At 42.2% G+C, this 15053-nt stretch overlaps 1 protein-coding gene across 1 annotated transcript; it reads right to left on the bottom strand.

The window, feature by feature from the left end:
- Positions 1 to 662: 662 nt before the first annotated feature.
- On the bottom strand, positions 663 to 15018 carry trim65 (tripartite motif containing 65). Its single transcript, XM_063003626.1, has 7 exons — positions 14948 to 15018; positions 9629 to 10048; positions 6585 to 6680; positions 5293 to 5523; positions 3890 to 4058; positions 3718 to 3813; positions 663 to 1329 (listed from the first exon to the last, which is right to left on the bottom strand). The coding sequence occupies exons 2-7, from the start codon at positions 10043 to 10045 to the stop codon at positions 791 to 793; spliced, it is 1548 nt and encodes a 515-aa protein (XP_062859696.1). The 5' UTR covers positions 10046 to 10048; positions 14948 to 15018; the 3' UTR covers positions 663 to 790.
- Positions 15019 to 15053: the final 35 nt, after the last annotated feature.

The raw sequence follows: 15053 nt of genomic DNA, 5'->3' as shown, positions 1-15053 counted from the left end.
AGATGATCCACTTGGTACATTGTACAGTGGTTCTAAATTTACCTAATATAGATAACGCTATTACTTTTTATAGTTTTTATTATATATTATTGTTATCTTTTGTTATCACTTTCAGGCTAACGATGCAGTATACAGAAGCTAGGTTTAAAACGCTGATGTCTTCATTCATGCTTTTTATGAGATGAATCATTGGGTGTATCTCAAAGCACTTACTGATGCCTCATTGATTTCTGGCTCCTATGTTCCTCAGCCTGTGACCTAGAAGTTGAACATCTTTAATGAAGTCTCATTTTTCTAAATCCACTTAATGGAATGAATGAACTACAATGTATGAGGCTTCTGGAGAGGATTTTTTTGGTGCATCCTTTGCACACATGTTGTCTAGGATGTTACAAATTCGACACCTGCACACCTATATCCAAAGAAACTGCATGCACTGTCGGGAGTAAATGATTGTAAATGCTATACCTAAATGCATAAGTGCTATTTGGTCTGTTACCAGATTATGTTGCATTTTATTTAATGTCATTATAATACTAATTTAATTAATGAATTCAGTGACAGGCAACACAGCTGGTAATGTCATCAATAAGTGACATTGCTTGAAAGTGACGCTTTAGTAAGCAATGATGTCTATTGCACAAATATGTTTAGCCCCAATCCTGTTCTACCCCCTTTTCTTTGCATCCTCGAAGTGGAGTGAAGAGCTAAAAATATGAAACCTAGTTACAACACCCATGGTGTTCCTGGATTTCAGTTCAGTGCTGTACTCTGAAAACATTTTTGAGGTTCATGGTGGGCAGAGAGTAACCGTGACCCCCTCCCCAATCCAGCAAGCAGGGTACAGCTCGCGGGTAAACACGCAATGGAAGGCGTGCAGCCTCACCTGGTTTTCTCCATAAAAGGTCAAAGTCCCTCCCTCATAGTCGAGCAGTATGCCGATCCGCAGCGACTGTGTATGTGGTTGCACTTGTCCTGATACGCGCTCTGATTTCGCAGCATGCCAAGCGGTGAACTGGCGCTCATCTAACTGCAGACTCCATGACAAATTATTCATTCCCAGTTTTACCGTCTTGCCTGTTTCCTTGCGTGGGATATCGGGGTACGTCACACCCACGTATGCCCATGGTTTGGACACCTCCATCTCCCAATAGTGGATACCTTGCGTAAAATTCTCAGAGCACAACACCTGCCAGGTGTAGTCGAAACGATCCTGGTGTTCTAAAACTGAGTGGGGCCCGGAGATCAAGTGTTCTGCCCGCTGGTTATTCTGAGAAAGCTGAAGGTGAGCATAGGCTGTGCATGGGTCAAATGTCAAAGAACGACCGTCTGCAATAAAAGAAAATGCTATTATTAGCAAATGTTTAGAAAAAATGTCAAATGCATGTCTTTTCAAAATACCAGCATTATCTACATGACTTACTTGTTTTTACTTATTTACTTACTTATTCTTACACATTATTGTTTACACAGTTGTCCAGTTTGTCAAGTGCACTGATCAGCCATAACATTAAAACCACCTCGTTTCTACACACACTGTCCATTTTATCAGCTCCACTTACCATCTAGAAGCACTTTGTAGTTCTACAATTACTGACTGTTTCTATGTATGTTTTGTTAGCCCCCTTTCATGCTGTTCTTCAGTGGTCAGGACCACCACAGAGCAGGTATTATTTAGGTGGTGGATCATTCTCAGCACTGCAGTGACACTGACATGGTGGTGGTGTGTTAGTAAGTGTTGTGCTGGTATGAGTGGATCAGACACAGCAGTGTTGCTGGAGTTTTTAAATACCGTGTCCACTTACTGTCCACTCAATTATACAGACACTCCTACCTAGCTGCTTCACCTTGTAGATGTAAAGTCAGAGAAGATCGCTCATCTATTGCCGCTGTTTGAGTTGGTCATCTTCTAGACCTTCATCAGCTGTCGGCTGGATATATTTTTGGTTGGTAGACTATTCTCAATCCAGCAGTGACAGTGATGTGTTTAAAAACTCCCATTAGCATCGCTGTGTCTTTTCCATTCATACCAGCACAACACACACTAACACACCACCACCATGTCAGTGTCACTGCAGTGCTGAGAATGATCCACCACCCAAATAATTAGGGGTGGGTTTATAAAATCGATTTTTCGATTCGAATCGATCTTTATTTGAACGATCCGATATCGATTCATATAAACGCGTGATCGATCTTAGGAGCGCAATATAGTTTCTATCAGAATACATCAGCACACGCGAGTTTTGCAGTATTTCTGACCTGATCGTTCTCTACAAAACAAAATATTTATTAACCTCCAACTCACTATAGAACAAGCCATGCTGCTCGTGTTGCCAAATCCACTCAGATTCATTTATTTCATCAGCGCACAAACTTTGATCTCTCACTACTTGTTGATGTGCATGTTTGGACGTGGTATCATTAAACCTTTCATCACTTCTCACGTGTGTTTTCGTGACAAAACGTAGTTTTGGAGACCAGAGAAGCTCGCCTGTGATTCCCCCTGGTGATAGATGGTGTAGTGTAAAACCCCCCATCGCCGATCAGTCGTGTAGTGTGAACATTACAGCGACCAGGTGTTAATCAGAGTGTCGTGTAGTGTAAACTTGGCATAAGCTGTTCAACAGCCAGGTGTATGTTTACATTACATTTACAATGTTGTAGCGTGTCAGACATATAAAATAATAATAAAAAATGAATGTTACTGTTTTCTGTTTTGGATTATTTATGTAAACAAAATACACAAATATTTTTAATAATGAGTGTTTTTTGTACAATTATCACATTCGTTCTCTGAACATCTGTACATATTTAAACAAAACCTGTTAATGTAACTCAAATATGCCTAAATGTGTTGAATCGAAATTGAATCGAAAATCGAATCGAAAATCGAATCGAAAATCGAATCGAAAATCGAAGATCGAATCGGGACCTTGTGAATCGGAATCGAATCGATCCAGGAAATTAGTGGCGATACCCAGCCCTACAAATAATACCTACTCTGTAGTGGTTCTGGGAGAGTCCTGACCATTAAAGAACAGCATGAAAGGAGGCTAACAAAGTATGCAGAGAAACAGATGAACTACAGTCAGTAATTGTAGAACTACAAAGTGCTTCTATATGGTAAGTGGAGCTGATAAAATGGACAGTGTGCGCAGAAACAAGGTGGTTTTAATGTTATGGCTGATCAGTGTATAAGCACACTGTAGCCTGTTATGTTCAGTTTGGGAGTTCTTTTATCTTCTTCATTAATGTCAATGGACCATCATATTATCACCACATATTATCTGGATGAGCTTTGTTTGCTTTACTGTAACTATCATACAAAATAACTAGTTAATGGATATACTTTATTGATGTTAATGTATATCCTTTAATGAGCACTCTCTATTTTATGTTTTTTTTTTTTTTTTACAATGTCAATTTATGGGCTTAAGCTGTTGGTGGTGCTGGGGAGATACAACAAAGTGATGCTGCAAATTAACATACAATTTACTCTGATAACCTGTTTTTCTTTAGCTTTTTACAAAGCAGATGTTTGAAGGGTCCTTAATAGGGATAAAAATGACAGATTCCTGGTTCTGTTTAAGGTGTAGGGTCAACGCACAAAGTAATCAAATCCAGTTGTCTAGAGATTCCTATTTTTGTTGGAAAAAATAACAATAGACACGTGGCAAGGTGGTTCTATGTATTATTGAAAAAAGATTATTTTACATTGATTAAGGCCTTCCTTTACTGCTGGATAAGATGAAGATGGAGTGGCAGGACTGGGCACCACAGCCAGCATTGGCCTTTTGTCCTGAGGAGAGCCTGAAAAATAAGAATAAGTATAACAGATCTAAAAAGAACATGAACACACATTGTTTATCAAAAATAAACAACCTACCTTCTTTATTGTGGATTACAGATGCATACACAGTTTTATCCAGATCCTCACAAACCAGCTTAGCAATGCGAGACAGCACATCTGTGACAGGAGCCAATTTATCCTGCACATTTACACTAACATCTAAAGGAACCTGTCTGATCTGAGGAACCTCCACCAGCCTGGTGTCCTGTTCACATAAACACCCATACACAAGCACACATACAATGTCATGAACATGAAAACACACACCCATGTTTAGAAATATATCTTAGAATTTCATGTGTCTATCTATGCAGCAGGTTCAGTTCCACCAGGAAACACTAGGCGCAAGGTAGGAATACACTGGACAGGGTGCCAATCCATCACAGGGCTTCAGTCACGCTCCCCTCCCAGATACAGTGATGTATGCATATACACCGATCAGCCATAACATTAAAACCACCTCCTTGTTCTACACTCACTGTCCATTTTATCAGCTCCACTTACCATATTGGAGCACTTCGTAGTTACTGACTGTAGTCCATCTGTTTCTCTGCATACTTTGTTAGCCCCATTTCATGTTGTTCTTCAATGGTCAGGACTCTCCCAGGACCACCACAGAGCAGGTATTATTTAGATGGTGGATGATTCTCAGCACTGCAGGGACACTGACATGGTGGTAGCGTGTTAGTGTGTGTTGTGCTGGTATGAGTGGATCAGACACAGCAATGCTGATGGAGTTTTTAAACACCTCACTGTCACTACTGGACTGAGAATAGTCCACCAACCAAAAATATATCCAGCCAACAGCGTCCCGTGGGCAGCGTCCTGTGACAACTGATAAAGATCTAAAGATGACCAACTCAAAGAGCAGGAATAGATGAGCGATCGTCTCTGACTTTACATCTACAAGACGGACCAACTAGGTAGGAGTGTCTAATAGAGTGGACAGTGAGTGGACATGGTATTTAAAAACTCCAGCAGCGCTGCTGTGTCTGATCCACTCATACCAGCACAATGTCAGTGTCACTGCAGTGCTGAGAATCATTCACCACCTAAATAATATCTGCTCTGTAGGGGTCCTGGGAGAGTTCTGACCATTGAAGAACAGCATGAAAGGAGGCTAACAAAGCATGCAGGGAAACAGATGGACAAAGTGCTTCTATATGGGAAGTGGAGCTGATAAAATGGACAGTGAGTGTAGAAACAAGGGGGTGGTTTTTATGTTATGGCTGATCGGTGTATAACTTACTGTATTCTTACTAAACTACAAAAACTATGCTATATACAAGAAATGTGCAATCATAAGATGCTTTATGCTAGATACTGATGGCTTCAAATGGTTAAAGCCATCTAAAATCTGTTAACCCATAACTAGTTTAGATGGGTGTTTACTTTTTTAGTTAATTTGCATTTAGTGCAAGATGCATTAAAATAGTAACCTGGATGAACTGGCAGTGGGGAAGGGCACAGAGGCTGCTGATCTGGTCCTCAAGCGCTTCTAGCCGCTGAACATTTTCCTGCAGATCATGGAGCCGAGCCTCAGCTTGAGCCAGAGTGCTGGTCCTCTGCTGCTCTACGAAGTTCTTTATCATTTCTTGTTTTTCCATCAGGACCCTCAGCAGCTGAGAGAACTTGTTATCTACAAAGAGAGATGTCTGCTGCAGTGACACCTGGCACAGAAAAAAGAGTAATGTTTTTTTTCTTTACAGTCATATGTCCTATTTTCTATTTACATTAACATCTGTAAATGTTAACCTACATTCAACCTGTTCTTCAATGGTCAGGACCCCCACAGGACCACTACAGAGTAGGTATTATTTGGGTGGTGGATCATTCTCAGCACTGCAGTGACACTGACATGGTGGTGGTGTGTTAGTGTGTGTTGTGCTGGTATGAGTGGATAAGATACAGCATTGCTGATGGAGTTTTTAAACACCTCACTGTCCCTGCTGGACTGAGAATAGTCCACCAACCAAAAATATCCAGCCATCAGCGCCCCATGGGCAGCGTCCTGTGTCCACTGATGAAGGTCTAGAAGATGACCAACTCAAACAGCAGCAATAGATGAGCGACCGTCTCTGACTTTACATCTACAAGTTGGACCAACTAGGTAGGAGTGTCTAATAGCATGGACAGTGAGTGGACACGGTATTTAAAAACTCCAGCAGCGCTGCTGAGTCTGTTTCACTTATACCAGCACAACACACACTAACACACCACCACTATGTCAGTGTCACTGCAGTGCTGAGAATGATCCAACACCCAAATAATACCTGCTCTGTGGGGGTCCTGACCATTGAAGAACAGGGTGAAAACAAGCTAAAAAAATATGTAGAGAAATAGATGGACTACAGTCAGTAATTGTAGAACTACAAAGTGCTTCTATATGGTAAGTGGAGCTGATAAAATGGACAGTGAGTGTAGAAACAAGGAGGTGGTTTTAATGTTATGGCTGATCAGTGTATTGTATTTTGTAAATATAAACAAATGTATAATTTGATGCCTGCAACACCCTCACAAAAGTTGGGACAGAGACGTGTTACCACGGTTACATCATCTTTCCTATCTTTTTAATCATTTGGGAACTGAGGACACTAATTGTTACAAAATAGACATAACCATGCACATTTCGGATGGGGTGGTGGTGCATGTTTTGGCTCGTCAGTGTATCAATTAAGTAAAAACTAAATATCACTGTGTCTGATACAGTTTCATGAGTCTGTTTTCGTGCCTTAGCTTTAGAAATGTTTTCTGTGAGTGTCTGAATGTTCTGCTCTGCTTCTTCCTTGCATCTCTTGATCTTCATGCCCTTTTCCTTCAATCCCTCCTGTTAATAAAAAAAATAAAATTTACTGAGTTAATACTGCATCATATGTTTTAAATACAGCTGTACAATAATGATTAATTAATCTCTTCTTTGACATTATTCAGTTTATTATTCAAAATATTGTACCATATGTGCATCACAATTTTATATATACAGTATATATACAGTATATACAGGGGTTGGACAAAATAACTGAAACACCTGGTTTTAGACCACAATAATTTATTAGTATGGTGTAGGGCCTCCTTTTGCGGCCAATACAGCGTCAATTGGTCTTGGAAATGACATATACAAGTCCTGCACAGTGGTCAGAGGGATTTTAAGCCATTCTTCTTGCAGGATAGTGGCCAGGTCACTACGTGATGCTGGTGGAGGAAAACGTTTCCTGACTCGCTTCTCCAAAACACCCCAAAGTGGCTCAATAATATTTAGATCTGGTGACTGTGCAGGCCATGGGAGATGTTCAACTTCACTTTCATGTTCATCAAACCCATCTTTCACCAGTCTTGCTGTGTGTATTGGTGCATTGTCATCCTGATACACGGCACCGCCATTGGATGCACATGGTCCTCCAGAATGGTTCGGTAGTCCTTGGCAGTGACGCGCCCATCTAGCACAAGTATTGGGCCAAGGGAATGCCATGATATGGCAGCCCAAACCATCACTGATCCACCCCCATGCTTCACTCTGGGCATGCAACAGTCTGGGTGGTACGCTTCTTTGGGGCTTCTCCACACCGTAACTCTCCCGGATGTGGGGAAAACAGTAAAGGTGGACTCATCAGAGAACAATACATGTTTCACATTGTCCACAGCCCAAGATTTGCGCTCCTTGCACCATTGAAACCGACGTTTGGCATTGGCACGAGTGACCAAAGGTTTGGCTATAGCAGCCCGGCCGTGTATATCGACCCTGTGGAGCTCCCGACGGACAGTTCTGGTGGAAACAGGAGAGTCGAGGTGCACATTTAATTCTGCCGTGATTTGGGCAGCCGTGGTTTTATGTTTTTTGGATACAATCCGGGTTAGCACCCGAACATCCCTTTCAGACAGCTTCCTCTTGCGTCCACAGTTAATCCTGTTGGATGTGGTTTGTCCTTCTTGGCGGTATGCTGACATTACCCTGGATACCGTGGCTCTTGATACATCACAAAGACTTGCTGTCTTGGTCACAGATGCGCCAGCAAGACGTGCACCAACAATTTGTCCTCTTTTGAACTCTGGTATGTCACCCATAATGTTGTGTGCATTGCAATATTTTGAGCAAAACTGTGCTCTTACCCTGCTAATTGAACCTTCACACTCTGCTCTTACTGGTGCAATGTGCAATTAATGAAGATTGGCCACCAGACTGGTCCAATTTAGCCATGAAACCTACCACACTAAAATGACAGGTGTTTCAGTTATTTTGTCCAACCCCTGTATATATATATATATATATATATATATATATATATATAATATTTATATAAAGTCTTCTCCAGCACATCTCAAAGATTCTCAATGGGGTTCAGGTCTGGACTCTGTGGTGGCTAATCCATGTGTGAGAATGATGTCTCATGCTCCCTGAACCACTCTTTCACAATCTGAGCCAGATGAATCCTGGCATTGTCATCTTGGAATATGCCCGTGCCATCAGGGAAGAAAAAATCCATTGATGGAATAACCTGGTCGTTCAGTATATTCAGGTAGTCAGCTGACCTCATTCTTCGGGCACATAACGTTGCTGAACCTAGACTTGACCAACTGCAGCAACCCCAGATATATGATCTATGATCTATGACCCACAGGCTTGTACGGTAGGCACTAGGCATGATGGGTGCATCACTTCAGCCGCCTCTCTTCTTACCCTGATGCGCCCATCATTCTGGAACAGGGTAAATCTGGACTCATCAGACCACATGACCTTCTTCCATTGCTCCAGAGTCCAATCTTTATGCTCCCTAGGAAATTGAAGCCGTTTTTGCCGGTTAGCCTCACAGACAAGTGGTTTTCTTAAGGCTACACAGCTGTTTAGTCCTAATCCCTTGAGTTCCCTTCGCATTGTGCGTGTGGAAATGCTCTTACTTTCACTATTAAACATCTCCCTGAGTTCTACTGTAGTTTTTCTACCATTTGATTTCACCAAACCTTTAAGTGATCGCCGATCACGATCATTCAAGATTTTTTTCCGACCACATTCCTTCCTCGAAGATGATGTTTCCCCACTGTCCTTCCACTTTTTAATAATGCATTGGACAGTTCTTAACCTGATTTTAGTAGTTTCAGCTTCTCCTTAGATGTTTTCTCTGCTTGATGCATGCCAATAATTTGACGCTTCTGAAACAGATTAACATTTTTTCCACGACCACAGGATGTGTCTTTCGACATGGTTGTTTAACAAATGAGAAGCTACTCACTGCATCAGTTAGTTAGTGGATGGAGCAGCAGTCTATTACGCTTGCCCACCACCTTCAAGTTGGAATTTCAGCAGTGCTATCGGCCAGCTGGGTGTTGGCACAAACGTGATTGGCTATGTCTGAAAGGGGGAATGACCAAAAACCCTGCAATAGATTGGTGCCCTGTCCAGGGTATTCCTGCCTTGCACTCATTGTTTACTGGTTGAACCAAGCCCAGTTGATAACAGCTGATAAAAATATCACTCACTCACTCACTTTCTTAACCGCTTATCCAATAAGGGGGGTGCTGGAGCCTATCCCAGCTTTTCAAGGCAAAGAAAAAAACACCTTAGAGGTGAATAAAAGGATCTCATTTGTTTAGTTTTTTTGTATGACGTGTACTTGTGCTACCAGCCAACGTTAACATGGCACTGGATAAAACACTGGAGGACTCAATTACTTGATAAACAGGCTAATAAACCAATGACTTGTTTAAAATGTGAAAACAGAAAAATCAGCAAAGTCTACTGAATGAACATGGTAAAATGAATGAGGATGTGGGTGTTGTTACCTCTCTGTTACTCCTCTCCTCCTCCACCAGCACCTTGTCATGTTCCTTGCACTCGTTCACTGAGCATTCAGAGCACACACATACTCGCTCGGTCCTGCAGTAGAAGATAAGAGGTCTTTGATGTTGCGCACATTGCTGTTCGGGGCCGCCTTGAGCTACGTCTGAGCTACATGACATACCAGCATCTCGCTCTGCTTCACTCAAAAATGCCAGACACACATTCCGGTTCAGACTGGGTCGAGGGACGAATGTTTCTTTACATACCGGGCAGTTGAATGCAACATCCTGAGGTTCACATTTTTCTCTCTCATCCCAGTGTTTGGAGATGCAGTCCATGCAAAAGTTGTGACCGCATGGCAAAGTCGCTGGGTTTTTGTACCGGTCCAAGCAAATATTGCAAGTCAGACTGTTATCCATGACCTGCCAATGAAATATGTACAGTAATACATAAAACTGAGTCAGTATGTTGGCAATATTAAATTTAAATCAATATGACAATACACATTAGATGTTGTTTGTTAGGACATTATAACCATTCAGAATGGTTTCAAATGACAAAACCATGGATATTCATGTGGATCGGCACTCCCTCTCCCTTTTGTGCCTTCTTGTTTTTGTGAATGCCTTTTACAGAATTTTTGGAGTGTGCCTGAGGTAATGTGTACCCATTTAGTTAAAACCGCATTTGTAAGATTTCAGCACTAAAGTTGGAAGAGGAGGTCTGGCTTTCAACTGAGAATTCAATTGATCCTAAAGATGCTTTTAGTGTTCTGTTTGTATAGTTAAGTGTATACTTTTGGTAACATGTGCTAAAGATCAAGCATACAGCTACGCTATCTGCACAGTAAATACAGACAGCATGATGGGTTGTACTAAAGAGCTTGTTGACTATTATAGGTTGCCAGTTGCCACCTTTCCCAAAGAGCCAACTAATCACATTTCTGCCCTGCTAGAGTTCCAACAGATGAAACAGTTTAATCATGCAATGGCCATGCAAGCTCACACAGGACCACTGGGTGCAGAAAAGTCCCTTTATTGACATCACTCACTACTGAGTTTCAGACTGCCTCTGAATGCAACGTCAGTAGAAGAATTGATCAGCAGGTGCCATACTCCAGTAATTATTTAGTTCCCCACATCTTAAATTCCCTCTCATTGGAATTATGCCGCTAGCCATCCCCACACACTGACATGCACATAGTCACAGCTGCATCACATTTGGAGAGGCACGCTAAGCCCTCCAGATCTTCCATTGCTAGTGCAGGTGCCTCAACCAGACAACGGAAACTGCAATAATGTTTGACCTGAATGTTTGACATCTTCCCTTCCATACAGACATAGCCAATTCTGCCTGTGTCTGCACCCGATCAGTCGACAGCACACATTCAGAGTAAACAGAGTACAAGTGGTTCCATAATTTGCAAATATATATATATACAGTGGGGTCAAAAAGTATTTAGTCAGCCACTGATTGTGCAAGTTCTCCTACTTAGAAAGATGAGAGAGGTCTGTAATGTTCATCATAGGTACACTTCAACTATGAGAGACAAAATGAGAAAAAAAAATCCAGGAAATCACATTGTAGGATTTTTAAAGAATTTATTCGTAAATTATGGTGGAAAATAAGTATTTGGTCACCCACAAACAAGCAAGATTTCTGGCTCTCACAGACCTGTAACTTATTCTTTAAGAAGCTCTTCTGTCCTCCACTCGTTACCTGTATTAATGGCACCTGTTTGACCTCATTATCTGTATAAAAGACACCTGTCCACAGCCTCAAACAGTCAGACTCCAAACTCAACCATGGCCAAGACCAAAGAGCTGTCGAAGGACACCAGGAAGAAAATTGTAGACCTGCACCAGGCTGGGAAGAGTGAATCTACAATAGGCAAGCAGGTTGGTGTGAATAAATCAACTGTGGGAAAAATTGTAAGAAAATGGAAGACATACAAGACCATTGATAATCTCCCTTGATCCCGTGGGGTCAAAATGATCATGAGAACGGTGAGCAAAAATCCCAGAACTACATGGAGGGACCTGATGAATGACCTGCAGAGAGCTGGGACCAAAGTAACAAAGGCTACCATCAGTAACACACTACGCCGAGAGGGACTCAAATCCTGCAGTGCCAGGCGTGTCCCCCTGCTTAAGCCAGTACATGTCCAGGCCTGTCTGAAGTTTGCCAGAGAGCATATGGATGATTGGGAGAATATCATGTGGTCAGATGAAACCAAAATGGAACTTTTTGGTTAAAACTCAACTCGTCGTGTTTGGAGGAAGAAGAATGCTGAGTAAACACCATACCTACTGTGAAGCATGGGGGTGGAAACATCATGCTTTGGGGCTGTTTTTCTGCAAAGGGGACAGGACGACTGATCCGTGTTAAGGGAAGAATGAACGGGGCCATGTATCGTGAGATTTTAAGCCAAAACCTCCTTCCATCAGTGAGAGCATTGAAGATGGAACGTGGCTGGGTCTTCCAGCATGACAATGATCCCAAACTCACCGCTCGAGCAACGAAGGAGTGGCTCCGTAAAAAGCATTTCAAGGTCCTGGAGTGGCCTAGCCAGTCTCCAGACCCCAACCCCATAGAAAATTTGTGGAGGGAGTTGAAAGTCCGTGTTGCCCAGCGACAGCCCCAAAATATCACTGCTCTAGAGGAGATCTGCATGGAGGAATGGGCCAAAATACCAGCTACAGTGTGTGCAAACCTGGTGAAGACTTACAGGAAACGTTTGACCTCTGTCATTGCCAACAAAGGTTATGTTACAAAGTATTGAGTTGAACTTTTGTTATTGACCAAATACTTATTTTCCACCATAATTTACAAATAAATTCTTTAAAAATCCTACAATGTGATTTCCTGGATTTTTTTTTTCTCATTTTGTCTCTCATAGTTGAAGTGTACCTATGATGAAAATTACAGACCTCTCTCATCTTTCTAAGTAGGAGAACCTGCACAATCAGTGGCTGACTAAATACTTTTCGGCCCCACTGTATATACAGGGGTTGGACAAAATAACTGAAACACCTGTCATTTTAGTGTGGGAGGTTTCATGGCTAAATTGGACCAGTCTGGTGGCCAATCTTCATTAATTGCACATTGCACCAGTAAGAGCAGAGTGTGAAGGTTCAATTAGCAGGGTAAGAGCACAGTTTTGCTCAAAATATTGCAATGCACACAACATTATGGGTGACATACCAGAGTTCAAAAGAGGACAAATTGTTGGTGCACGTCTTGCTGGCGCATCTGTGACCAAGACAGCAAGTCTTTGTGATGTATCAAGAGCCACGGTATCCAGGGTAATGTCAGCATACCACCAAGAAGGACAAACCACATCCAACAGGATTAACTGTGGACGCAAGAGGAAGCTGTCTGAAAGGGATGTTCGGGTGCTAACCCGGATTGTATCCAAAAAACATAAAACCACGGCTGCCCAAATCACGGCAGAATTAAATGTGCACCTCAACTCTCCTGTTTCCACCAGAACTGTCCGTCGGGAGCTCCACAGGGTCAATATACACGGCCGGGCTGCTATAGCCAAACCTTTGGTCACTCGTGCCAATGCCAAACGTCGGTTTCAATGATGCAAGGAGCGCAAATCTTGGGCTGTGGACAATGTGAAACATGTATTGTTCTCTGATGAGTCCACCTTTACTGTTTTCCCCACATCCGGGAGAGTTACGGTGTGGAGAAGCCCCAAAGAAGCGTACCACCCAGACTGTTGCATGCCCAGAGTGAAGCATGGGGGTGGATCAGTGATGGTTTGGGCTGCCATATCATGGCATTCCCTTGGCCCAATACTTGTGCTAGATGGGCGCGTCACTGCCAAGGACTACCGAACCATTCTGGAGGACCATGTGCATCCAATGGCGGTGCCGTGTATCAGGATGACAATGCACCAACACACACAGCAAGACTGGTGAAAGATTGGTTTGATGAACATGAAAGTGAAGTTGAACATCTCCCATGGCCTGCACAGTCACCAGATCTAAATATTATTGAGCCACTTTGGGGTGTTTTGGAGAAGCGAGTCAGGAAACGTTTTCCTCCACCAGCATCACGTAGTGACCTGGCCACTATCCTGCAAGAAGAATGGCTTAAAATCCCTCTGACCACTGTGCAGGACTTGTATATGTCATTTCCAAGACGAACTGACGCTGTATTGGCCGCAAAAGGAGGCCCTACACCATACTAATAAATTATTGTGGTCTAAAACAAGGTGTTTCAGTTATTTTGTCCAACCCCTGTATATATATATATAAACACTGATCAGCCATAACATTAAAACCACCTCCTTGTTTCTACACTCACTGTCCATTTTATCAGCTCCACTTACCATATAGAAGCACTTTGTAGTTTTACAATTCACCCTTTTAATCAATGGTCAGGACCCCTACAGGACCACCACAGAGCAGGTGTTATTTAGGTGGTGGATCATTCTCAGCACTGCAGTGACACTGACATGATGGTGGTGTGTCAGTGTGTGTTGTGCTGGTATGAGTGGATCAGACACAGGTTTTTAAATACCGTGTCCACTCACTGTCCACTCTAATAGACACTCCTACCTTGTTGGTCCACCTTGTAGATGTAAAGTCAGAGACGGTCGCTCATCTATTGCTGCGCTTTGAGTTGGTCATCTTCTAGACCTTCATCAGTGGTCACAGGATGCTACCCACGGGACGGATATTTTTTGGTTGGTGGACTATTTTCAGTCCAGCAGGGACAGTTAGGTGTTTAAAAACTCCAGCAGCACTGCTGTGTCTGATCCACTCATACCAGCACAACACACACTAACACACCACCACCATGTCAGTATCAGTGCAGTGCTGAGAATGATCCACCATCTAAATAATACATGTTCTGTTGTGGTCCTGGGAGAGTCCTGACCATTGAAGAACAGCATGAAAGGGGGCTAACAAAGCATGCAGAGAAACAGATGGACTACAGTCAGTAATTGTAGAACTACAAAGTGCTTCTATGTGGTAAGTGGAGTTGATAAAATGGACAGTGAGTGTAGAAACAAGGAGGTGGTTTTAATGTTATGGCTGATCAGTGTATATATATAGTACTTAGCTGTTGAGTTGTTTAATTAAAACAATAAAAGCTGTACGGAACACTGTATTAGGTTGGACTACGCATGTAAGTGTATATATCAGTACTGACAGCTAGCTAACAACCAATTCTACTACCGGCAACATTGTTTTGTTTCCTTAATAAAACATGGCGCCACACCGGCTACATACATTAACTTATTATTATTATTATTTATTTATTTATTTCATTTTATTACATCATAATAAAGTGATAATACTTACCAAAGTTTATAAAGACAGGTTTATTATTTCTAAGTAGCTAACCAATTCAGAACCTGCTCAGTACAGCTTCTCAGCTGGACATGGACAAAAAGTGACGTAGCGCGCA

Source organism: Trichomycterus rosablanca, chromosome 10 (genome assembly GCF_030014385.1).
Source record: "Trichomycterus rosablanca isolate fTriRos1 chromosome 10, fTriRos1.hap1, whole genome shotgun sequence".
NCBI lineage: Eukaryota > Metazoa > Chordata > Actinopteri > Siluriformes > Trichomycteridae > Trichomycterus > Trichomycterus rosablanca.
This window is presented reverse-complemented; position numbering and strand designations above follow the sequence as displayed.

Coding starts and splice junctions, on each gene's coding strand:
- trim65 (XM_063003626.1), bottom strand. CDS start 10,045: ATGGATAACAGTCTGACTTGCAATATTTGCTTGGACCGGTACAAAAAC. Junction 5,524..6,584: donor AAAACATTTCTAAAGCTAAG/GCACGAAAACAG, acceptor TTTCTGTGCCAG/GTGTCACTGCAGCAGACATC. Junction 3,814..3,889: donor TGTAATCCACAATAAAGAAG/GTAGGTTGTTTA, acceptor CTTATTTTTCAG/GCTCTCCTCAGGACAAAAGG.